This window comes from Camellia sinensis, chromosome 12 (genome assembly GCF_055761805.1).
Source record: "Camellia sinensis isolate YWXY chromosome 12, ASM5576180v1, whole genome shotgun sequence".
Taxonomy (NCBI): domain Eukaryota; kingdom Viridiplantae; phylum Streptophyta; class Magnoliopsida; order Ericales; family Theaceae; genus Camellia; species Camellia sinensis.
In genome coordinates this window covers 72,231,718-72,259,486 of record NC_138972.1, presented here as the reverse complement: position 1 = coordinate 72,259,486, position 27,769 = coordinate 72,231,718, and the positions used below count along the sequence as shown (strand labels likewise).

Sequence of the window (27,769 nt, the reverse complement as noted above, 5' to 3'; positions counted from 1 at the left end):
CCTCAATAGGGATACAATCTAGTCCTAATGCCTTGCTTTATTTATTTTTATTTTTTATTTTTTGATAAATCTAATCCTTGCCTTATTTCATCTTTTTTTAATGCAAATTCCACTTCGAACTGTCTTAGTTCGATTATAAAACTTATATTCTCTAGTTCCATCAAGGCTATCATATTCCTCTCCTTCCAAGTTTTTAAAATGATTTTCGCTTTAACAATATCTCAAAATATCATTCGCACTTTTTCTTAATCTTCTCATCCAACCTCCTTATTGGTCAACTTATGTCTTAAAATTATTCCCATTTTTATCCTCTTTTACTATGGCTTATATCTCACTATTCAACCACCAAGTATACTTAGATATAGGAGCTTTTTCCTTTGACTCTCCATGGCACTACTTTTGATATTCTTTCAATGCATTAGGCCATTGTATTCCACATGTTATTAGTAACACCTTTCAAACCCTGCGTTACTTCTTTAAACACTTTATCCTCAATTTCTCAATTTTTAGATTTCACATCTAATTCATGAGTTTTTAATATATTTCCCGATTTGATTTTGCTCTTTATTATTGTATATAATACTATATATTGAATATTGCTAGCCTACTTTGTGCCATTAACTTCCTTTGGAAATAACCTAGAAACCTTTACATATTCAGCGGTCTATTTTTCTAACAAGAAAATGATCTATCCAACTCTTATTTGACCCATTTTTAAAAGTTATGTGCTTAACCATCCTTTTAAAAAGTTGTTGGTTACTACATGATTAAATGCTACTGCGAAATCTAAGATGTTCTCTTTGCCCTCATTTCGATCACCAAAACCATATCCACCATGTATCCTCTCGTGCACTTGCTTATATTTTCGGACATGACTATTGAAATCACCACCTATAATTATTCTCTCCTCTACAAATATTTGTTGTATTAACTCATCCAGTTGATCCCAAAATTTCTTTTAATATGTTTCTCCAATCCTATTTGGGGTGCATAGGCGCTAATTATACTCTCCAATTACAATATTAATTAATATTATTATGTAACTTATTCTCATAACTATTACTACCTTATTGTTCAGATGCTTAGCTACACCATTTCTACATCTTTCTTTTTTCTTTTTCTTTTTTTTATAAATAAATTTTATTGGAGAAGAGCATCAAGAAGATGCTAAAGATACAAAAAGGTCCCATAAAAAGGAGCGCTAGCCAATTACGTCATCAAGGAAGTCAAAAAAGGTAAACAAATCAGGATCCACACACCCTAACACCCAACCACACAAGACTCACAAAAATCTGTCTACAAACCAATATTTCCAGCATACAAAATGTTGTACAGAGTTTTTTCTATTTCGTTTACTTTCTCAGCTACTCAGTTTCTTGTAAGCATGTTATACTTTCCTTCTAATCATTAAATCTACTAATTCCATAGTTTTATCAGTCAGTGTTCCCTTTTCCAAGTTGCTAATGTAAACCAACAATCTTGGGCTAATTTCTTTACAGGTGCTCTTCCAAGAAAACATAAGGACCTTTTCCTATTTTTCATTGCACTAAGGCGCCGATGTAGTGATCCTTGCCTATTTTTCAAAACATGTTGCTTACAGAAAACATCCTAGCCCTTGCATGCTCATGTTCATAAGAGATCTGATGGGGAGTTTTACGTGGTAACTATGGAAGTGATCCATCATGTCAAAGGAAAAGAAGAGGGAAATAAAATGCTCTGCAGAAGCTTAAATCTTTTTAGAAAAAATGTTTCAACAGAAAAAACAAATATTAGGGAGAGAAAATGCTGAGTTTAACAAAAGTGTGTACCTTTAACAGGAGACTCAGACCAACCAGAAGATCTCCTTGGGCTATTCCACAGTGTTCCCTGTGAAGCCACCATCCCTGACCTGCTGAGAAATTCAGCACGATTTTGTTTTACATTTGCTCGTCCTCTACCCCGCCAAGGATTCCCATTTGCAGAATAAATTGAATTCCCAAAAGTAATGGTAGAACTACATACAAATAATTAGTTAAGTTGTTAAACCAAGCAAACAAAATTTTTTTTAAATCTGTTCTATCAACTAAGCAGATCTCTCTTCAATCAATATTCATGACCATTCATACATTAAATCAAGCATACCACCCATTTTGACTAATCCAAAATCGATTTCAACATCCCAACAGATAAAACTCAAAAAGCTAATAAGATCTATTTGTTTTGGATTTAATAAGTTGAATAAATTGAGTTAAGCATCAATTATATGAACATTTATTTGGTACAATAATTACCAGTCCGCCAGCATGATGCAACGGGAGAGTAGGGAAAAAATGGTGCAAATAACTTACTCTGGACCATTCCACTTGAAGGAAGTGATAAGAAAGCAGTTGACAAACAAGAAGCCAATGCCAAAGGAGTATCAAGAGTACTCTGACAGAAAATAAGAATAAAAAATTCAAAATAATACAATTCTGAGAGTAGGAAGAAATTGCGGGAATGCAAGGCAAATTGCACACAGATTTCCGTTTGGTCCAGAGATACGCAAGTGGAGCATTATCACACTATTTATTAACATGAACACAATAGCCACCTGGCAGATAAATGTGGCTGCAATGACGCGCATGGCCCATTTCACAAATTGAGCTACGCCAACGTCCACACTTCCATCTTCTGCAATAACAAATTTCCGCACCATCCAATACCCTAGGGCAGCTCCTGCAACGACAATCCCAAGTAGTACAAAAATAGAATCCTGTAACCAAACAAGGTAAATAGTTTAAACAAATAAAGGACAGTTGAAAACTGAATCTGTAATAAAAAAACGCTAATTCTATGGTCTTGCAGTTATGAGGCCATTTGGTCTTGATTATGAATCGTGTAATTACTTGTGAGGCTTTGTGGTGGTCAAACTTGGGGTGATTGGTCATGAACTTGGTTATCAGGCTTTGTGGCTATGAACAGAAGTGGCCTAGGTTACGAGGCTTTGTGGTGTTTTTGGTTATGAATCCTTGAGACTGAAATTTTGAGCACATGCCATATGCACCATTTTTCCTTTTCGAAAAACAACAAAAATGGGATTCAAGTTGTAGTAGAAGAAAATAAATAAATGCTTTGAAAAGTGACCAAAAAAATGACGAAATTTTTAATAGATGTAAGTGGGCTAACACGGAGATAATAAGGAGAGCCACTCTTTAGCTATGTTACATGGACTCGGGTACAAGTGTCGGGTGTAGATATGTATCTAGGGGTCGGACTCGCCAAACCTCTAAATGAGGGATACGTGGGTACATCTAAAAAGTACCCAAAAATTAGACACGGGTACGCGGATACGGCAAACATGGATGTGTAAAAAACATATTATGTATTTTTCTGAAAAATTTACAATAATTTATGGCTCAGAATGACTACATATTTTTATGATGATGCTACACATTTGTAGTTAAAAAATATTGAATAAAATATATATATATATAACATTATTTTTTAAAAATGAATAATTGGTTTTCCACGGATATAAGTTAAATCCCAACTTAATTAGTATTAGGCCCAAACATGAGAAGCTCATGTAAAAGCCAGCCAGCCCAATAACCTTATAATTTTTATTATAAGGCCCATTTTATTAACAGACCAAAGTGTATCCTATATAAGCCCAAATGCACCAAACCCTTTAATATACCCCTAGCAACCATCAACGAAGATGAATACAGAAGACGAAGATGATGAACGACAACGATGATGAGGTCGTGAGCCATGTTTCTCTCCTCCTCCTTTGTTGCTGCCGTGAAAAACAGAAAAGAAAATCAACTGTATCCGTTTGTATTTAGATATATTCCCCACCCGTACTCGTGTCGTGTCATGTCGTGTTGTGTCGACATGAGTACCTCTCAAAATACAAAGAGTCTGTGTAACGTAGCTCTTTAGTTGGGATGGTCTAAGATTGTCCTTGAAGAGGAAGATGATAGAGATGTAAATGGTGACTTCCTGATGCTCAGAGAGAGAAAGCGAAACTTGAATCACTAGGTCAGACTGAAGCATGAGAAGTTAGATTGGTTGTGTGAAGTCCTTAACCAACTAATGAGTAGCAAAGGTGAGAAGGATTTTACAGAAGGATTTTGTGACAAGGTAGTCGTATCGTATGGATGTTAGTTCCGTCATACTAAAGGGGGAGATTCCTTTGCATTTTGGTTGGTAAAGGTAGGAAATGGTGGTCTTCTTTCAAAAGAATAAAGGGCGCCCTTTTTGAGGGATGTGGCTAAGAAGTTGTCAAAACTCAAGGTGTAGAAGGAACCAGCCAATGTGAAAGAAGTTGATCCTTTATGCAGGTGCCTGAAATGGTGTATTGGGCCACCAAATCAAAGCCCTTCTAGACTAAGGTTACAAGGGAAAAAGAGAGTAGTGAATTCTATTGATGCCAAGGAAACCGTACATTTCTTGGAAAGAGGTTTGATGGGGAGGGTAGTGGACTAATATAGGGGCATCCCATCTACAACAAATATGCTAATCACCTTTGGAAGGTCTCGACCAGAGTTGGGTTTGATGTTAAAGAACTTTTTTATTCATTTTGTTGCCATCAAAAGAGGAGGCGAAAAGGGGTTTTGAATGAAAAAAGTTGAGTTCTTCTGACTGGTGGTCTCTAGTGGGAGTGTGTTGTCATGGAATTGGTGTTCCAAAGGCCATTTGGGTTCGCTTCCTGGGCTGCCACTACACCTATAGAATGACGAGGTTGTTAAGGTGTTTGTGGAAGTGTTCTAAGGGTTGACAAAGACGCAAGCAAAGATGTCAATATCGTTGGGCTAGGCTTCTTGTTGAAGAATACACAATACAATTTCTGACAATTGTAATAGTGGAGGTAAATCCTTGGCTTTTGAGATCCCTCTTTGGACGGAATTGGGGTCTTCAAGTGCATGATAGTCGAAGGTCTACGTAGCATACAATGAGTGGAGGTAATAGCGTTGACCGAATGAGGAGGATAATGGAGGGTCACACGTGGTCAATACATGGGTTTGCTTGGCAAAAAGGCATGCATTGTTAGTGCATAACAATTGTCATCTAGTTCAAATATGAATAGACAAAAGGAAAAGAAAGTGCTATAGGTAAGGGTGTTCACGGGTCGATTCGCCCTAGGTTTGTCCATAACCCGTCACCTGAACCAACTGTAAGCCTGGGAAATTTTAGCCATTCACAAATTGCCATGTTCTAAGACCTACAAAATATGGCACAATTATTGGCAAATCAAATCTTTCCACGTGTCTAATTGGTCTCAAATCAAGATTACATGGTGGTCAAATTAAATATTCTCATGTGTTAAAATGATGCAGTAAGCCTTTGACTAATCAAATTAAGCCACTTGTCACATTGAGGTGGTCAAGCCAATATAAAATATGGCACACCATTAAAGTGATATTTTGGTGTTTACCTCTAAATAAATCATAATTATCGAAGAAGTTAAAGTCTATTAAGACTCTCCTCCATCCATTCCTATAAATTGGTGTGATCTCTACCAAAAATTTTCATACAAATTCTACATACATAAATCAAGTTGGAGAGACAAAAATTTACATCAAGCAAGAGAGAGCTCCATCGGATTCAAGCCTAAAGCCCCAAGGTTTCTTCACCAAAGCCAATCAAACTCCATAAAACATAAAGTTCGGAGATTCAAATCAAAGGTTGTCATCAAACATATTGTCGTCTTCTACAAAATTGGAGGGGATTCTACAAACCTGATTTGGGAAAAACCTATCAAGCCCTCACAGTCTTCTTCTCGTTACTTGGAGGAGATTTCGCTACTCAATTCGGAAACAAGCTATCAAGCCCTCAAAGCAACTTATTGAAGAGAAGAATCAGAGGATTTTCTTTTATTAGAAATTTCATTAGAGATTGTACTCGTTTTATTTTAAATTAATAAATTTATATTTGTTACTCAATTTTTCTGTCTTTATTTTTGCAAACAAGAAATTTGTGTATACACCGACCATTTCAAATTCCAAAACTGACCATCCAATTTTGACCAAATCTCCTTTCAAAATCAACCGATTTTCTTCCTCCAGTTTAAATGTTAGTTTCGGTCGGCTTCAAGACCCGCACACTCTCTCCGAACATGTGTAGATCTAAGAAAAACAAAAAGAGTTGAGCAGTAGCACTGTTTGATCTGACCCAAATCAATCTCTACCATTTGATGAATACATAAAAATCACAAATTAGAGAGGGAAATGAGTGATGGAGATCTAAGTGTAGGGGATTTCAAAGGGAGGGTTTAAAAATAATTCAAAGAACACCAAATCAATATGCTTCAATACCTTAGTTTCTACAAGTACAACATTTGGGTTCTTCCTTTGATTGCATCGTTGAGAGAGAGAGAGAGAGAGAGAGAGAGAGATGAGATGCAGGTTAGAGAGAGATTGTGTATGTGTTAGATGTAGAAAGAGAATGAAAAAGAAAGAGAAAAAATTAAACAATACTATTTAGGGGGGGAGAGAGAGAGACAGAGAGATTTCAAATACTACAAGTCATTTGAAAAGAAAGAGAGAGAATTAAATAATACCATATAAGAAGATAAAGAGAATGATAGGTTTTAAATATAAGTTGATTGAGAAGAAAGAGAAAACAGTAAAGTCATTTGAGAAGGAAGAGAATGAAATAGTATTTAAAAATTAAGAAGATAAGATGGATGTCAGATTGAGAAGTAAAAAGATAAAGAGTGTAATGTCAATTTCCAAAGATACAATGGCACGTGTAATGAATATCCTTTATACATACACATATATCGGACGGTTCAGGGTCCAATCATTGTTTTTCTCCACATTCCGAGAGACAACCAAAAATAAAAAAAAATCTACACTTCCAACCCACTACCAACCGTGCAACTTCACGAAACCGTCCATAGCATGTCGGGTCGAGTCGGATTAGTTTGGTCGGGTGCATTGGGTAAGTCCCCTAGCTATCGGACAAGTGCATGGAGAGAAATGTGCCACACTGCCTAGGCAGAAGGTAGTGGGTCTGGGAAATCCCAACCATTTCAGCTCTTGAGTAATTGTTGGGTTACAACAAGAGTAAGTGTGTTCAGGGGTTGCATTGGTTCAGGTTTGCCATTGGCTCGTCACACAAACTGGTCCTTTCAGGTGGGAAGCACAAGCATCCGCCTTCGACCGAACACTAGGAAAAAAACTGGACCAAATATGTCATTCGGATTGCAATCGTTTTCAGGCTCGTCTTTCGGGTGGTTCATTTTTGTCTATTTTTTTCTTGCAATCAACCACAACCCTAAGAAAAAAATCAATTGTAAAGGCAAGGAAGACCGAAGAGGGAAAGGGGGTGAGAGATGAGACTGCGAAGATTAGATAGTGGAGACTAGAGGGAGATTGAAGAGTGATAGACAGGTTGAGGGTAGGGCAGATCAACAAAAAAGAGTGAATACCGTCTCCGCCTCCATCTTATCACAGCTTGCCACTACCTCCATCTTGCAGCAGCAGTTTGGCCTACAGTTGTTTGGTATTAATGATGCAACAAGACAGAGAGAAGAGAAACCGTGAGAGATTGCATATTGTAAGAAGATTTTGAGAGCCTAAAAGCGATGATCTTCATCTAGGAAGCACAGGTGCGGGTATGGATACGGATACGGATACAGGTACGGGTACGATAAGAGTACGCCGTTACGTCAAATTCTTTAAAAAGTAGGATGCGGATACGGTTGGGGTACATCAATTTTTTTATTTATAGTTAAACATCCAACATACAAATCAAAGTTTCAATATCAAAACTAAAAGGAGAACAGTTTGTCTAATGTCTAAAACAAGATGCAAAAGAGAGCATACCCATAACTCATTGGTAAAGGATGTTGGAAACAAATTACCTGATGATTTTCAAAGTTGAAAGAAGAATAATAAAGGCTGTAACAAATTTTGCAGCTGCAAAAAAAAAATACCACGCCGTACCCAAAACATACCCAGCCTGTACCCACGACGTACCCAAACGTATATGCTGTACCCAACATGTATTTAGCGTACCCGGTACACATGCAATCATACCGGTACACTTACCCGCACCCGGTAAGTACCCTATACTTGTACGACACCATTTTTGGAGTACACGTGCTTCATAGATCTTCATTCATCAGATCATGGCTTCCGAAGGAGAGAACGAAAGACACAAACATAGAAAAAAGTGACTCTGAGTGATATGATAAGAGAGAGGACTCAGATATGACTATAGGTAAGAGGGCAAAGGGTAGTATATAGGCCTAGTCTTTTTTTAGATAGGTCCAGTCTTTAGAGATAAGATAATATGATAAGGAAAGTGACTCAAGAGCCAATACCAATGTAACACATGTAGATGCAATATGCTAAGTAAATACATTAGTCTGTTCGAGTGGCAGATTTCTGGACAGTAGACCCGACATCCAACCGATTGATTGAAAAAATTAAGAACTTCACCCACCACAAACCGTAACTGATATCAAAACCTTCCGATGATGCTCTAGTCGGGTCATTCGGGTTGAACGCTTTGGATAATTTTTTGAAAATTGTACTAGGCTAGTTCCTGATGGGATGAGAAAAAGTGGTTTGTTTTATTCGAGCTAGGAATAGAAAGGAAAATGGGTGACACACTATCCCAACAATCAAGCCCTACTCATGGTTGAAGACATAAGAGTTGCATTTTGTCAAAATGGTCCTTAGTAACATCCAGCTTTGGTCTATTTGCTTTCGGGGGCTTACTCTTTTTATCCTAATAGACCTTGTGAAAAGAGTCGGGCCTTATTCTTCTAGACGATGACCCCTCGTTATATGGTCATTTTTCAGCTCTATGGGGCATCTTTGGTGGTTGTGAAAGGAGGTTGTCTTCGTTCTCAGATGGGTAAACTCTGATTGCAAAGAAATGTGTGCTCAAGAAGGAACAAAAGAGGGAGATGCTTCAAGACCTGAGTGGAGCAATACAATAGCTCTGAATAATACAAAGGGTGGGAGATGATTAGAGTTGATTGTTCAAAAGAGGGTTTGCAAGTCTCTCTTATGGACATCGAGCAGATAAGTTCCATAGCATTGGGTGGAACTATGAAGTATAGGTACTTCGACAAACATGCTATACTCGTATCGGGTACTGGTACTTTGCATTGTTGTTCTGCATACATATCAGGTACACAAAGCATATACCTAAATTTTTCTTCTTAATTTTTGTCATTCCCTAGAGGTACCTCGTATATACCGAAGCCATACTAAAGCCGGAACAATATTTTCTTTTACACAAAGGTGAATTCAGTTTCACTGGATTTTTTATGTATTGATTTTTAAATTAAGCTTCGGTTTGTTAGTTATTTAATATAATGACATTTAATTTTGCTTTATACCTTACTTTTGGTATTAAATGTAAATTGTATGTTGTATCTTAACCAACTAAACCATTTACCTAATTTTTGCACAACTCTAAATTAAAAATAAATCTTTTTTTACTAACGTACCTAGTTGTACCCGTGCTTTACTTTTTTTAGATTTTACCATATCGATATACTCATACTCGTACCTGTACACATGCTTCATAGGGTGGAAGACATAAGGTAAGATACCTCAAGGTATAGTATCAAGGCTAGAGTCTCAAGTCTCTATTCCTTCTGTCTTTTGTTCGGTGTAATGTAAGAGAACGAGGATGTTGTGGTAATTTTTTATTGGACTTCAGTGGTTATTATGGGGGATTATTTTTGTCCAAGAAGCACGGGTGGAGTGTGTTCAAGGGGCTAAATTAGTTCTTGTGAACAAATGTAATACAACACATGCAAATGTACTCTTCTTTAATTAGGAATGTTTTCTTGTTGTTTCTTTTCATGCAACACATGTACTCGCATTTCTTATTTTTCTAATCTCAGGGAAACTGTATTCTTCTTTGATTATTTTCCACTCTTTTACTGATGATGAGTATTATGGCAGCCAGAAAAGTTGCTACGACAACATAAAACTTTAAGGATCATGTTGAAGGACAAGAAGAATTGCCTGTCAACAATTTATCATGGTTGTTAGAGCATGTAATAGATCATGTCTTTGAACCTCAACACCTACCCGATAATTATAATACTTGCACCTCTTTGGCCTGCTTTTGGAGGAGAGTTTGGCCATATGTGAGGGGCTTGTTGAGGATATAATTTATAAATAGTGAAGTCACCACTTTCTACAATAGTTTAAGCTTTTAGATGAGTTAACATTTATCAAATCATTTTTGTTGAGTTTTAGTTAAAGGGTTGCACAATAGAAATTTCTCATACTTCAAAAGTGGGGTAGGGTTTAGAATATATATAATCTATATGATGTAGTATAATAAATAGACCGAGTGTTTGTTAAATAGCTTATTAGTTGTAGTATATAAATAGGTGGTGTAATACTACTCATGTAACGATATGTAAGGAATGGGTGCTGCATTTCTTTGCTCAAGAACAAACAAGATTCTCTCAACTTAGCCGTCTACAAATACATTGAACTTCATCCTCGCATCATTGGCTCAACAACCATAGGTGTGTGACAGTTGCCAAAATGTATATATTTAGGCCCCTTAAAGTATACTTATTAGGTCCTTTAATCATTGTTACTTGATGATTTTAATGTTTGTGTATGTGCAGGTCATTCAAGTTTATGAGTAGAAATTGGACTTAATTTCATATTTGAAATCTAAGACCAAGCTCAAACTCAGCTCTGAATGCCTAGAAGAATCTAAATAATTTTAATCAAGTAATAAAAGTCCAACCCATGAGATTTGAAGAAAGAAAAGTTAAAATTGTTACAATCCCGCTATAGAAGGCACTCTGTACAGCCTTCAGTATTTTGAATGTATCTCTCTCGTCCGATATCAGATTTAAGTGATTCAAGCAGCATTGGAAAGATTACTCAAAGGGCTACGGTTTTGTGCGAAATAGGAATTTTCAAATTCTGACTTTTAATAGGTCAAAACAGGCCAACAAGATGAGCCTAAAAAGCTGAGAATAATTACATCCGAATTTTCCTTTCATTTTGGGAAATTCTAACCTCTGGGGTATTACTTAGAAGGCTCCTAATCTCTATAAATATAAAACCCTATTCATTATTAGGGTTGTTCTTGATTTTAGAGAGAGAAGGCGGAGGCTACAAAGACATGTGCAGCTAAGGAGCTCTCCTCTTATTGGATGAAACTCTAGTCAAGTAACCATGTTTTGTATTTAGTTTGTGGTTTTATTATTGATTCAACAATTGTATAAGATTAAAGCTTTTCTATATTATTACTTTGTTTTGAATCTTCTATCTAGCACATGTTCTTAGTTTTTGTGATTCTAATTGCATACTTATACATCAGTTTTCATTGATTTGCTCTTATTCGGTTAAGATAGTCTATGCTAGGAGAGACAATTCGTGCTAATACTAGATAGTCTATGTTAATCGTTAAACTGCCAATTATCCTCTAGACGATACTGTTGGGACTTGTAGTCATTAACGGATCATAGTTGAGTTGACTAATAAATCTGCAAACTGTTACAGTTCATTGATTACAAGGTTATGGTGGATTCGAAACCCCGAGTCTCTTCTATTTGATTGATACTAGTTCAATTATATTTATTTGTTTAATTTAATTAAGCTCATACAAAATTCTTCTTTTCTACTTTTGAATTGATTTAAGAATTAATCTGAAATTTAAACAACTTAGCTTTTTAGTCCCTGTGGATCGATACCCAAACTAAACCACTATTCTATTGAATTAAGGTCTCAGTAAGGATTTATTTTTGGTATACAAAATGACCTACCAGTGTATCCATATCCTCTCGCTAAAAAACTCCGATAGACCATCATTCCAAACCCCTTCACCTCTAACTTGCATACTCATGCAGAAGAGTACTCATTCTGTTGGAATGAGACCAATGGTTGGCAAATGACATCTCCCAAAGCAAAGCAAAGAAGATTGACACAATGATAGGATGGACGACGTATCCACTAGGCAAAACCATGAGAGTAGTTGATCACGAGCTGGAATTCAGCACTACACAAGTTCTTTCTTTCCTCCCTTGGCACAAATTTGAACTGAGCACACAAGAAGCAACCTACTCAACTCAAAACTTTGTAAAGAGGTATGGAAGAGTCCTAACGATGAACTTCAAATAATTTCTTTAAAGCTGTCAAATATTTCAATGGCGGCTTGTGATGTGACAAGTCGTCCACTCATTTGCTTCAACTCATCTTTTTGATTATGAATTTTGATTTGGATTAGCATCAGTGTCCCTTCCAATTGAGAACTTCATCTCAGTTTCTTCAACCAAAGTTAGAGCATGAACTCTACCACGGCGATCTCGATGACCTCGATCCTGATTAGCCATAACCAAACAACCCAATATGACCCACAAACGGTCTAGATATGCCGATTACAAAGATCACAGTTTCAGACCCAATTTCACAATTGAGGACAACTCAATTCAATATCCATTCATAGCAGTATGTAGCAGCAAATAATCAAGATCCAATCCAAGAACAACAATCAAGAATAAGATAGCCACATCGCGACTTGATTCAGGACAATTCCAATTGAGAAGAAAACTGAGTCAAACATACCAAAATTGAATTGAATCATGTAGATCAACTTGAAAAACATAACTAGGTCAGATTTTGAATCACTTCTAAACTATGAGATTAAATCTTTGAGTTGATTTTTTTGGTAATCTGCAGTTGCAACTTCAAAAGAAGTCGAGTTCACTACTCCTTACATCAACTCGTTGTAGAGGGTTGAATCGCAACTTGCAATTGATTGTCAAAGTCGACCCACAGCTTCAAACCCAAGATGCCGAATCGAAGGGATAGAGGGAGTCCAAGGGAGTTGGTTCACGAAGAGTTGTTATACGTAATTCAGCGACGAACTGGAGTCGAAGGACCAAACCTAGATCGAATCTCATCTTGCAAGTCAACTGGCAAGGCCAAACTGAAATCGCAAGACCAGTCAAATTCCAAGTCTGCGAACTTGACTCAATAAGAGGATTCAAGAACTCTAGCAAACTCAAACTCAATCAAAGAGCTAGGTTGCAATCGCAATGAACAATAGAAACTTCGAGTTTGCAATGGGTCTTTAAATCGCGATGGGTCTTCAACTTCGACTTCAGAGAGATTCTAGGTTTGAACTTCGAACCAGATGCGACCCAAAACAACTGAACAAAAAAAATCCCTCTTTCGTCCAGTGGAGTGAACGAAGAAATTTGGTCAAATCGTAATTTCCACTAAGACTTCAAAGAGAGATGGTTATTCCCTGGTTTCCTGACATTCAAACAAATGAAGGGCTTCAAACTGAGATCTGAACTCGAATGAAGGCTTCAAGATTTTGCTGCGATGTTGAATCACCAGCGCGAAAGGTCCAAAAGCACGTCGCGACTACCAAATCTAGGGTCAACTCTTGATTGTGATGTCAAATCAATCACACTTGTGATGGCAACTTCCAGTGAAATGATCTAGGGTTCACACCCAAGAATTAGGGTTTAGATCCAAAGTCAGGTATGTTGCTCCTTTCTAATTAACGAGCTCTATGTACAATTAGAAACAATGAAGTGCAAGATCCTATGCTCTGATACCAAATAATGAAATCCAAATGCCAAATCAAGATCAAATTGAGAGAGAGAAGACAAATGCCCCAATTAAGGGTAAAACCCCCAAGGGCTAGAGAGAGAAACTAAGCTCTACTCCAATTACAATATGTAGAAATCCCTACAGTTTAGGAGTCAAATGTAATCCCTATAATTAAGGAATGATTATTGATAGTCCTATTTTAGGTATCCTATTTTAGGTATGTACAAAAGGATGGTGCTGGTGGTCAATAGGGATTCCCATGATTCTTGTATGTTCCTTTATCGTAGGATTTTATTTCCTTAAGTTAGCTGCTGGTTACAGGTTATATAATAGGGCATATTGTACAATTCAATGTATTATATTGAAAATATAAAGCAGTTTCCTCACAGCTTTCATGGTATCAAAGCTGGTTTTTTCTTAAACCAAGCTAACTATGGTGGATAACTCCATCAACAGTCAAGGGTTGACAACCTTAGAGACTCAAACGAGTCGAACCAATTCCATCATCAGTTCAAATGGACTAGAGGGCTCTTCTGTCCAACTATCGGCAGAAAAACTCAAGGGGAAGAACTTCCGAGAATGGGCACAGTCCGTGAAACTTGCAGTGGATGGCAGAGGAAAGCTCGGGTATCTTACCGGCAACTCACAGAAATCTGAATTGATGGATGCTGTGGCAGTCCAGCGATGGAGATCAGAGAATTCATTGATTACCTCATGGCTTATCAACTCCATGAAGCCAACTATTGGGAAAACATATATGTTTCTACCCACAGCAAAAGAAGTGTGGGATGCAGTTCGAGAAACCTACTCTGATGAGGAGAATGCCTCCCAAGTCTTTGAAATTAAGACATGCCTATGGCAGATGAAACAAGGCGAAAGGGAGGTGACAGACTATTACATGGAGATGCTGGCACTATGGCAAGAGCTAGATTTAAGCAGCGAAGAAGAATGGCGCTGTTCTGAGGACAGTGCACTGTTCAAGAAGAGACAGGAAAAGGAGAGAGTTTTTGAGTTCCTTGCAGGCCTTAATCGAGAGTTAGATGATGTACGAGGAAGGATTCTCAGTCGCCGACCTCTACCATCCACTCGAGAAGTGTTTGCTGAAGTAAGGCATGAAGAGGCGAGGAGCAAAGTCATGTTGAAGGAAGTGACAGCCACGGTTCCAGAGGGCTCTGCACTTGTATCCCGAGGGACCTACAGTGGGCCAAATGCCAGGCTACAAAAGGGACGCCCCTGGTGTGAACATTGCCGAAAGCTAGGCCATTCCAAGGATAATTGTTGGGAGGCTCATGGCAAGCCAGCTGATTAGAAACCACGACAGAGCACCAAAACCAAAGGCTATCAAGCCTGTTCTGAGCCTCAACCTGAGAGGCAACAAGTGGAGAGCAACCATTCTGACCGTGGCAGCACCCCAAGCCACGATCAACTAAAGAAAATCATGGAGATACTAGCTACTCTCCAAGCCTCGGGTCAGCCACCAAAAAATAATCCATCTGGTGATTTGGCACACAGAGGTAACCATACACCTTGGATTATAAATTCTGGAGCCTCTGATCATATGACAGATTCTTATCATTTGTTCTCATCATATATCCCATGTACTGGTAATCTAAGAGTCAAAATTGCTGATGGATCTCTTGCTCCTGTTGCTGGTAAAGGGAGTATTCGGATTTTTGACTCGATTACTTTAGAATATGTTCTTCATGTTCCAAAATTATCCTGTAATCTTTTGTCTATCAGCCAACTCACTAAACACTCCAATTGCTCTGCTAAATTTCTTTCATCCCATTGTGTCTTTCAAGACCTATCATCGGGGACGACGATTGGCAGTGCTAAGGAGTATGAGGGAATCTACTATGAGGAAGCTAAAGTGCATGATCAGTGTCAAAGTCTTATTTGTAATTGTCTCTATCCCTAAGAATAGTGACCTAATGTTATGGCATTCTCGGTTGGGTCACCCCAATTTTCAATATATGTGTCGTTTGTTTCCTTCACTATGTTTGAATAAAAGGTCTTTTGATGTTCAATGTGAAGTGTGTGAACTCTCAAAACACCGAAGAACTTCATTCCCAAAATCCAACTACAAACCCATAAAACCTTTCACAATCATTCATAGTGATGTATGGGGACCTTCCCGGATCCCTAATCGCACTCACACAAATGGTTCGTGACATTTATTGATGATCACACTCGTATTTGTTGGGTCTACTTGTTAAAAGACAAATCTGAAGTCCGTTCAGTGTTTATCAACTTTTATGCAATGATCCAAACACAATTTCACACCAAGATTCAAATCTTGCGTACAAACAATGGCATAGAATATTTCAACCACACCTTGGGTCCATTCCTTCAAGAAATGTGTTGACACCCCTCAACAAAATGGGGTTGCCGAATGTAAAACTAGACACATTCTTGAGGTAGCACGAGCCTTACGACTCACTACCCATATGCCTACAATGTTCTGGGGTGATGCTATTCTCACAGCAACTCACCTTATCAATAGAATGCCCAGTCGTGTTCTTTCCTATGCTACACCTCTTGACACTTTCCTCGCCTTTTTCCCTACCTCTCGGCTGTAGTCCACTCTTCCTCTTCGTTTATTTGGCCGCACTGCCTTTGAGCATGTCCATCCTCACCAGCGCACCAAGCTGGATCCTCGGGCCATCAAGTGTCCTCTTTGGGTATTCTCCATCCCAAAAAGGTTACAAGTGCTATGACCCTATTGCCCGCCGTCTCTTTCTCAGTCTTGATGTCACCTTTTTCGAGACAACTCCATTCTATCCCAAGTCTTCTATTCAGGGGGAGAATATGAGTGAATCTCAGACTCAACATAACTCTAATGGTGACATGTTTTCCCTAGACTTTCCTCTCACCAATCTACCATCCCACTCCACTTCCTTGCCAGTTACAGAAGGAAACTTAACCTCAAGGGGAGAGATAGAACAACAGAATAACAAGGAGACACTAGTCTACTCACGAAGGGCGAAACCAAGTGGTAATGAGCAACAAATACCTTAAGCACCAAGAGAGTTGGATCTGGTGGTAGCTCCGAGCAACCAAGAACCTCCTAACAACTCAGAACATGTGATAGAACCTACTAAAACTGATGATATTGATCTGCCCATTGCTCTCAGAAAAAAACCTCGCTCATGTACACTTCATCCAGTTGAAAATTTTCTCTCTTATAATACCTTGTCCACAGGATACCGTGCCTTTACTTCTAACCTTGACGGGGTCAAAATTCCGAAGAACGTTGAGGAAGCACTTGAAATTTCAGAATGGAGAGAGGCTGTAATAGAGGAAATAAGGGCACTGGAAAAGAATAAAGCATGGGAAGTTATGAAGTTGCCACGAGGAAAGAGACCAATAGGCTGCAAATGGGTATTCACTATAAAATACCGAGCAGATGGGACAGTTGAAAGAAACAAGGCCCGGTTGGTTGCAAAAGGATTTACTCAGACCTATGGCATCGATTACACAGAAACCTTTGCACCTGTGGCAAAGTTGAACACTATTCGAGTGCTCTTGTCCCTGGCAGCCAATTTGGATTGGCCACTTCAACAACTCGACATCAAAAATGCCTTCCTAAATGGTGAATTGGAAGAAGAAGTGTACATGACACTACCTCCTGGATTCAGTAAAAGGGGCGAGGAAAACGAAGTCTGTAAACTAAAAAAGTCCTTATAGGACTCAAACAATCCCCCAAGGCATGGTTTGATAGATTTACAAAGGTAATAAAGGGAGAGGGATACTGCCCAGGACAGTCCGGCCATACTATGTTTTTCAAACACAAAAATGGGAAGAAGACTATTTTGATTGTGTATGTAGACGACATTATCCTTACCGGCGATGACATTGAGGAAATGAGAAAATTGAAGAAAGTTCTAGCCACAGAATTTAAAGTGAAGGATTTAGGGCAGATGCGATACTTTCTAGGGATGGAGGTAGCTAGATCAAAGAAGGGGATTAGTGTTTCACAACGAAAATACACCCTTGATCTCTTGACCAAAACAGGCATGCTAGGTTGCAAACCAAGTGACACACCTATTGAAGCTGGAAAAAGAACAGAAGAAGTTGGGAAGCCAGTGGATAGGGAGAAATATAAAAAATTAGTCGGCAAACTAATCTACCTGTCACATACTAGACCAGACATAGCTTTCGCAGTAAGTGTAGTAAGTCAACACATGCAATCTCCAAAAGAAGCACACCAGGAAGCAGTCTTCAAGATCCTAAGATATCTAAAGGGATCTCCAGGAAAGGCTTATTATTCAAGCCAAGTGAACAAAAAGAAGTGGCAATATTCACTGATGCTGATTGGGCCGGCTCCATAGAGGATAGAAGATCCACGACAAGATACTGCACCTTTGTATGGGGAAATCTGGTCACTTGGAAAAGCAAGAAACAAAATGTTGTAGCAAGGAGAAGTGCAGAAGTAGAATTCAGAGCTGTTGCTCAGGGAATATGCGAACGATTATGGTTGCGGAGGATATTGGAAGAACTACATGCTGAATTAGAGTTACCTGTCAAGCTGTACTGTGACAATAAGGTAGCGATCAGTATCTCACTCAACCCTGTCCAGCATGACAGAACCAAACATGTGGAAGTTGACAGACACTTTGTTAAAGAAAATGTGGAAGAAGGAACTATTTGCATGACATATGTCCCTACTAAGGAGCAGATTGCAGACACATTTACCAAAGGACTACCTCGGCAACTATTTGAGGATTTCATTGGCAAGTTGGATATGATCAACATCTATGATCCAACTTGAGGGGGAGTGTAGAAATCCCTCCAGTTTAGGAGTCATATGTAATCCCTATAATTAAGGAATGATTATTGATAGTCCTATTTTAGGTATCCTATTTTAGGTATGTGCAGAAGGATGGTGCTGGTGGTCAATAAGGATTACCATGATTCTTGTATATTCCTTTATCGTAGGATTTTATTTCCTTAAGTTAGCTGCTGGTTACAGGTTATATAATAGGGCATATTGTACAATTCAATGTATTATATTGAAAATATAAAGCAGTTTCCTCACAGCTTTCACAATATATATTCTTTATTCAAAAACTAAGTACAATGGGTAATACATCACCTGTTTATATACTACAACTAAGAAGCTATTTAACAAACTCTTAGTCTATTTATTATACTACATCACTAACAAATTGAAATACAGTACATTCCAGACCAAATGAAGCCAATCACTTTGGGTAAACAAGTCTTCAAATATAAACATAATGGTAGTAAGACATACAGGGTTGTGCATCTCTTCACTCAGCCCAAAACTGACAAGAATTGAATTGACCAACATTGAAAAGTGATGTAACAGGAAGGAACCAGCTCCAAGCTAACATCAAACGCAAGTCAATTCCATAAGATATCAAACACCAAAAAATAGATCCTAACGTCGCAATACTAAAGCAGAAAAGCACTTACCACCGATCCATATTGTTAGAATAGTTCTTTTAGTTATTTTTGTTCTCTTGTTAATATTTACTTAAGTTGAGGGTACGATGGTCATATTGCTACTTTAGGTTTTTTATATATATTTGAGTGATGTAAAGTTGAGGAAATTTTTTGGTTTTCAATATATACAAAAGTTCTCTCTTCTTCTTCTTCCTCCTAACTTTCAACCCTAATTTCTCCATTTTACATTCTCACTTGGTATCAGAGCCATCTCTTCTTCATTAGAAAGGGTTCTACAGATTCTAAAGATCGATCTGAGGTGACCGAGATGTGCTGATGTCATCAGCCGTACGATGACGTCAGCATGACGTAAGCAGTGTACGGACGGGTCCTTCACCCCTAGACTCGAAATTGCCTCCTGAGATTTATGGTGATTTTTGTGGAATTTTTTGATCATCCCTAATGTGAGTTTTCGATTTTTGAAACTATTTCGTGTTTTTGGGACTGCTTTTTTGAATCTGCCTTTGGGACTATTTTTTTCTGGTTTTTCTTGCTGGGCTCACTTCCCTAGGAGCCAAAAATCACCCCTCTAAGGGTCCTTGATCTTAATTTGTTGTTTTACTCCTGTTGGGTTGATATTCTGTTCGATTTTTGGCTGTTTTTGGTCCAGTCACCTTGTGTTCTTCGGTTCTACCTATTGAAGGCTCCTATATAAGGGCTGAAACCCTTCTAGCAAGGGATATTTGTCCTCTCTTTATTGATTGCTACTATTGAGTTGATGTGTTGGTCTCATTTGGGTCCAAACTTGGTTGTTGAGCTAGTTCTGTGTTTATAGTGGTGATTGTGGGTATTGGCTGTTTGCAAGTCTGGTTGATCATTATGGTTGAGATTGAGGCTAAGGCTATAACTATGGGTAAAGATGATGATATGCCTAAATCTATCACTACAAAGAAATTGAATGGTGCTAATTATTTGGCTTGGGCCCATGCTGTCAAGATTTTCTTACGAGGTAAGAAGAAGTCCCGCTATATTAGTGAACTCCCTCCTCCGACTGATGATAAGGATTATGATGATTGGTGTTGTGAGGATTCTTGTGTGATGGATTGGATTTGGCATAGTCTGGAACCACAGGTTGCTACTACTGTGGAATTTTGTGATACCTCTAAGGCCATTTGGGACTCCCTTGCTGAGTCTTTTTCAACTCAAAGTAATGTCTCTCGGGTCTACGAGTTATATGAACAGATTTTTGCTATGCGTCAATCTGGCCGGTCTCTCCCTGATTATTATAGTAGTCTCAAGACTTTGTGGAATCAGTTACTGCAGCATCGACCTTTCACAACTGATGTGACCACCCAAAAACAACATTGGAAGGAGTTTATGATGGCTTCTTTACTTTCTGGCTTAGATCCTGAGTTGCGAGGGTTCAAAGATCAGATTCTTGCCAGTGACACTCTACCTTCAACTGCCAATGCCTATTCTAGACTGTTACGCTCTTCATTGGGACAAGCACAATCCACTGTCGGGTCTTCTTTATCATCTTCTGCATTAGTTTCTAGTAGTAGTGATCATGGGTCTACTCGCGGGGGTTTTCATAGTTCTTTTGGTTCCCGGAGCTTTTCTTCTGGTTTCCGGGGCTCTCGTGGAGGTGGTTCTCGTAGTGGTGGCTCACGTGGTGGTTTCCGTGGTGGTAGTAGTGGACTTGGTTCTCGTACACGTGGCGATCGCAAGTATACTCATTGTGGTTCCCAAGGTCATACTGAACCTTGGTGTTGGCAAAAGCATGGCAGACCTGATCATGTCCATCAGGTTATGGATGTCCCCTCCTCACAGTCTTCCTTGTTGTCCATTGGCTCGGATGCTTCTCCTGTTACTTCGCATGAGACACTCACTACTCAAATTAGTGAGCTTACTGCCCTTGTCCAGTCTCTCCGGCCTAGTCTACCTTCTTCCTCTACTGCTACCATGGCTAGTTCAGGTAATATTGCATGTGTGGCTAAGTCCTCTCAGCCTTGGCTCCTAGACTCTGGTGCTAGTTCTCATGTCTCTGGTAATTCCTCTCTTTTTGATACTCTTAGACCTGTTGATCATTCCATTATACTTGCTGATGGATCTTCTCGGCCTGTCTGTGGTCAAGGTCCTCTTCATCCCATTCCATCCATGTCCTTACCTTCTGGTCTTTATGTTCCTAAATTTCCATTTAATTTGCTTTCTGTTAGCCAATTGACTCAAGCTCTCCATTGTTAAATAACCTTTTCTCCTACTTCATGTGTTTTGCAGGACCTCCAGACCAAGAGGATGATTGGTTCGGGGCATGAGAAGGATGGCTTATACTTTTTGGATGCTGAGACGTCTCCTCCTCCATCTGCTGTGTTGAGTGCTAGTGTATCTCCTCTTCAGTGGCATTTTCGCTTGGGTCATCCTTCCTTGGCCAAGCTCAAGTTAGCTGTTCCGGGTTTGAGTCATGTTTCTCAGATTGAGTGTGAAGCCTATCAATTTGGGAAGCATCATCGTAGTTCTTTTCCTCGTCGTAGTGTTAGTCGTGTGTCTGAGTCTTTTGCTCTTGTCCATACAGATATTTGGGGTTCTTCTAGAACTCCTACTGTTAATGGGTTCTTTTATTTTGTTATTTTTGTGGATGATTACTCTCGGATGACTTGGTTGTTTTTAATGAAACAAAGATCTGATTTGCCTTCCATCATCTCTAAGTTTTATAATGAAATCTTTACTCAATTTGGCAAACGTATTAAGATATTTCGGTCTGATAATGCCTTAGAATATGTGCAATCTATTGTAACTACCTTTTGTGATGCTCATGGTATTATTCATCAAACTAGTTGTCCTCATACATCCCCACAAAATGGTGTTGCAGAACGGAAACACCGCCATTTGCTAGATGTTGTTCGCACCCTGATGTTTAATATGCATGTCCCCAAACAGTTTTGGGGCAATGCTGTTCTCACTGCTTGTTTGCTTATCAATCGCATGCCCTCTAGTGTTGTACACACATCTCCTTATTCTCTGCTATATCCCACCACATCTCCTTTTCCCTTGCCTCCTCGCATTTTCGGGTGTGTGGCCTTTGTCCATGTTCTTGACCCTGGGTTGGATAAGTTATCTTGTAACGCCCTCAAAATAACAGCAACAAACCCATTAAATAAGACATGCATTGATACTCAAAATATTCCATATTCTCTCATATATCAGAATTCTATTACAAAAGTATTACATGTTAACAACAAAAGCAAATGCCTTACAGGCTTACAGCTTTCCAAGTTAACACTTGGTTACATCAAAAGAGTACTAACTCGTACACATTAAGCCCTTGGCTTGTATTTACATGTAATACATCAAAAAGTAAATCGACACCAGTGTGTCCGCCTCAAGCCTCCCAAGCTATGTCCTTGGAGGTGGCATGCTTCCTGTACCTGAAAATGATATTCCCATATAGGGTGAGCCACAGCCCAGTAGAAATACACTAAACCAACCATGAATCATGACTAAAACCTTAGCAATTGATAGATGGCCAACACTGATACATTCACATAAATCACACATTTATGTCATACGACTTAAGAGTCCAACTTACTTTTCATTTTCCCCTTTTCAACAGATAGGCATATACGCACTACCCACATTCCCAACAGATATGTATAACAACAATATCCACAGATAAGCATATAAGCTATATCCACACTCTATAACAGATATGTATAATAACAATATCCACAGATAAGCATATAAGCTATATCCACACTTCACAAAGATAAGCATATGAGCTCTATCTTCCCTTTTCTAGACAAGCATATGAGCTCTGTCTACGGAGTTCATCCCCTATCTTCTCCCAACACTATCCGGTTTAGAGGTACATCCCCTATCTTCCCCTAAACCGCGGAGTACATCCCCTATCTCCTCCTCTACACATAACGTATACAAACACATTGGTTCTATATACAAGCACTCAATACATACAATTAATGTATTCTATCAATCGTCAAATTCCATGACACATTCCATTGATTAGTTTCAGTTTGCCTAATCATCATGCATTGTCTACAACAATCACGACTATCCTCCACCGATAGCCCAAAGCAGTTATTTCTAAACAGAAAATAAATGCACAATGGATATTCAATCAACATTACATTTCCTCATTTCCCAATTAATCATCCCAATTAATCCAACAATGTAATTAGGTCAATTCCGTAATTACCAATTCAACCCTTAGGTCCCATTTTCATCAATGATTTAACATTCATTCCATTTCTCTAAGCCAAACATGCATCTAGGTTTATTATGAATAAAACCCCAACCTTTGTAATATTACACAAAAGCCCCTAACTTTCTCAAAATTACCAAACCAACCCCAACATCTCAAATTACCAAAATTTAAAGACAAAATTCATAGAGAGGAGTAGGATATCCCTACCTCAAACCCGGAGCCTCAAAGGAGATGAAGACCAAAACCAAAATGCTCCAAACCTCGAAATTATCAGATCAAAAGGAAGCTCTCGACGATCAACACAACTTTTGTGAAGACAAAAGGTGAATAAACGATCCTTACTAGATCAAATCTAAGAGAGAAGGGCCGATTTAGAGTGAGAAGCTCCGAAAATGGCTTTTTTGGAAAAGTAAGAGAGAGAAGAGAAAGCAAAAAGTGATTTGAAAAGGCACAAATTCGGGACTTCAACCCAGGTCTACGCTCGAGCGTAAAACACCCCGCTCGAGCGGCCTCTCACAGACTTACGCTCGAGCGGCCAACCTCCCGCTCGAGCGCAGAATGCACTCGCTCAGCACTTTTGCAGAACCAGACCTCCGCTCGAGCTCCCAACCCTACGCTCGAGCGTACAACACTGCACAACAAATACTGGATGGGTGTATTCCCCGCTCGAGCGCCAACATCTCCGCTCGAGCGGACAGGCCAAAAATCTGGGCAACTAGTTTTGGTTTCTAAACTCAACCAACCTGAAACAAACCCACCCAACACATCCCATAACTCAAATATGAAGTAAAGAGGATGCAAATAAGATAATAAACAACTACCAACATCTACGGACACATGTCCGGATCACTGTACAACAAGGGTAAACCTGGGATCGCTATAACCTCCCCCCCTTAAAGAATTTCGTCCCCGAAATTAAGCACAAGTTTCTCAAAACAAGTTTTTTTTTTTACACAATGTTATACTCTAACATTCAACAATTCGACCCATTACCGGTCATCCCCTCCATTTAACAAGAGGCATTTCACAATATGTAAACAACATATGTACTTTCAACATGCATCATCATTATGCACTATCTTTCCAATTTCAACAATATATTCAACATATACCATGTTACAATCAACTTCCATATTAGGCAAGTTCTAAAACATATTTCCAACAAACCAAAACATTTCCAATGTTTCACAACTTAAGACATATATAAAAGCTCTTAAGTTCAACAATTGTTCAAAATTTAAACACAAAATTACATATCAACAAACAAGTCCGGATATTTCTCACGGACTTCCAACTCACGTTCCCAAGTGGCTTCCTCCACTCCGTGATGTTTCCACAAGACTTTCACCAAAGGAATGATCTTGCCACGCAGGACCTGATCCCGCCTATCCAAGACCCGAATCGGTCTTTCCTCATACGAGGCATCCTCATCTACCTCTAAATCCGTCCAATCCAACACATGTGATGGATCTGGCTCATACTTCCGAAGCATACTCACATGAAACACGTCATGCACTCCGGACAACTGCGGCGGTAAGGCTAACCGATAAGCAACCTCACCAATCCTCTCAAGGATCTCAAAAGGACCAATAAACCGAGGGGATAACTTCCCACTCTTCCCAAACCTCATCAAACCTCGCCTAGGTGATATCTTCAGAAAGACATGATCACCTACCTCAAACACCAAAGGCCTCCTCCTACGGTCAGCATAAGATTTCTGCCGACTCTGGGCTGTAACAAGCCTCCTACGGATAAGCTCAACTTTCTCCGTCGTCTCCCTAACCAACTCCGGACCCAACAAAGGTGCATCACCCACCTCGGCCCAACAAACCGGAGACCTACAAGGTCGGCCATACAAGGCCTCAAACGGTGCCATGCCGATGCTAGACTGGAAACTGTTGTTGTAGGCAAACTCTACCAAGGGCAAGTGCCTCTCCCACGTCCCACTGAAATCAAGGACACAACCCCGAAGCATATCCTCGAGGATCTGAATAGTACGCTCGGACTGCCCGTCAGTCTGAGGATGATAAGCCGTACTAAAGGTCAACTTAGTGCCCAAAGCACTCTGCAAACTCTGCCACAACCTAGCAGTAAAACGAGGATCTCTATCTGAGACGATCGTCACTGGGACCCCGTGCAATCTCACTACGTCCCGAATATACAAGTCGGCAAGGTGATCCACCGAATCTCTCACGCGCATAGAAATAAAGTGCGCCGACTTAGTCAACCGGTCTACAACCACCCAAATAGCATCACTACCCCGCTGAGTCCTCGGAAGACCTACAACGAAGTCCATAGTGACATGCTCCCACTTCCACTCGGCAATAGGCAAGGGTTGCAACAAACCTGCTGGCCTCTGATGCTCGGCCTTCACTTGCTGGCAAGTAAGGCACTTCGATACGAAAACTGCCACATCTCTCTTCATACCCCGCCACCAAAACTGGCGGCACAAATCCTGATACATCTTAGTACCTCCCGGATGCACCGCAAGGCGCGAATGATGAAACTCTCGGAGTACTTCCTCTCGGCAAGACTCCGGTACAAACAAACGGTCTCGGTATCTCACACTCTGGTCGGGATACACCGTCAAACCCTTCTCAACTCTCCCACTGGAGATCTTCTCTCGGAGGAATTCTACCTCAAGGTCACCTCTCTGTGCCTCTAACACTCGTATCATAAGTGTAGGCTGCGCAACAACTGAAAACAAGGCTGCAGCCTCAACAGATTCGCCCAATAGCAAATCAAACTCACCAAGTGCTCCCAACATCTCCCATTCCCGGATGGCTATACAAGCTACTTCACTAATGGTCTTCCTACTAAGGGCATCAGCCACAACATTGGCCTTTCCCGGATGATAATGCAACTCAAAATCATAATCCTCGATGAACTCCATCCACCTCCTCTGCCTCAAATTCAAGTCTCTCTGTGTAAACAGATACTTCAAACTCTTGTGGTCCGAGAACACCTCGAACCTCTCACCATAAAGGTAATGCCTCCAGATTTTCAAGGCAAAGATCACAGCCGCTAACTCTAGGTCGTGTGTGGGGTAATTCTTTTCGTGTATTTTCAACTGACGTGAGCCATAAGCTACCACATTCCCTTCTTGCATCAACACACAACCCAAACCCTCTCGTGAAGCATCACAATACACCGCATAACCCAACCCTCTCTCCAGAATAATCAACACCGGAGCGGTGGTCAATCTAACTTTCAGCTCTTGGAACGACTTTTCACAAGTCTCACTCCACACAAACTTGACTCCCTTCCGAGTCAGTCTAGTCAACGGTGACGCTAACCTGGAGAAATCTTTCACAAATCGACGATAATACCCAACCAATCCCAGAAAACTGCGGATCTCAAACACACTCTTAGGCTGTGCCCAATCTTGCACTGCCTCAACCTTGGATGTATCAACAGACACCCCTTCCCCGGATACCACGTGGCCTAAGAATTTGACTTCCCTCAGCCAGAACTCACACTTCCCAAACTTGGCATACAGCCTATGGGCTCTAAGTAACTCAAGCACCACTCTCAAGTGTTCCTCGTGCTCCTCCTCAGAAGGCGAATAGATAAGGATGTCGTCCACAAAGACGACCACAAATCGGTCTAGGAACTCCTGGAAAATCCGGTTCATCAAGTCCATAAAGACTGCCGGTGCATTGGTAAGCCCAAATGGCATCACCATAAACTCATAATGGCCATACCGCGTACGGAATGCCGTCTTCGGAATATCCTCTTCCCTGACCCTCAACTGGTGGTAACCCGATCTCAAGTCTATCTTAGAGAAACAACGGGAACCCTTCAACTGGTCAAACAAATCATCTATACGGGGCATAGGGTACTTATTCTTAACCGTAGCCCGATTCAACTTCCGGTAGTCTATACACAATCTCAAGGCACCATCTTTCTTTTTAACAAAGAGGGCCGGCGCTCCCCACGGCGAAACATTAGGGCGAACAAAGCCCTTATCGAGCAATTCCTGGAGCTGAACTTTCAACTCAACCAACTCTGCTGGAGCAAAACGGTAAGGTGCCATAGAAATCGGCGCCGTGCCGGGCACTAAATCAATAGAGAACTCTATCTCTCGGAAAGGTGGCAAACTAACAAGATCTTCGGGAAAAACATCCGAATACTCACAAACCACCCTCGGCAACACAATCTGTGTCTCAACACACTCACTACTCTCAAAGCTAGCAAGTAGACTACTAAGCTCACTTCGCCCTCGCGAATCATACCCCGGTGGCAAAACACTACTAACCCGGTCTCCCAAGAAATGGAACCACTCCCCGCTCAAGGTACATAACGTGACCCTCTGGCGGTAGCAATCAATAACAGCCCGGTATGACGATAGCCAGTCCATACCCAAAATAACATCAAAACCCTTCATGGGCATGACAACAAACGGAAAAGCAAGCCTATAATCGGCGACTTCTATATCACATCCTCTAACACCCTGTTTCAGGATCAACTCACCACCCAAAGGCGATACCACACAGATAGGAGATGCTAACTGTGCTAACTCCAATTCCAAAACAGATGCAAATGCAGCAGATACAAAAGAATGAGATGCACCCGTGTCTATCAACACATTAGCAACCGAGTTGCAAAACAAAAA

The 27,769-nt window shown here is 39.9% G+C and overlaps 1 protein-coding gene across 1 annotated transcript in view; it reads right to left on the bottom strand.

Moving 5' to 3' along the window:
• Window positions 1–27,769, bottom strand: part of LOC145804561 (uncharacterized) — a 90,697-nt gene that overhangs the window by 4,876 nt on the left and 58,052 nt on the right. The window contains exons 5-7 of the mRNA XM_082898913.1: window positions 2,570–2,731; window positions 2,328–2,409; window positions 1,809–1,993 (exon numbers count right to left, since the gene is read on the bottom strand). Of these exons, the coding sequence (XP_082755039.1) occupies window positions 1,917–1,993; window positions 2,328–2,409; window positions 2,570–2,731 (321 nt within the window). The 3' untranslated portion in view covers window positions 1,809–1,916. The remainder of the gene's footprint in view (window positions 1–1,808; window positions 1,994–2,327; window positions 2,410–2,569; window positions 2,732–27,769) is intronic.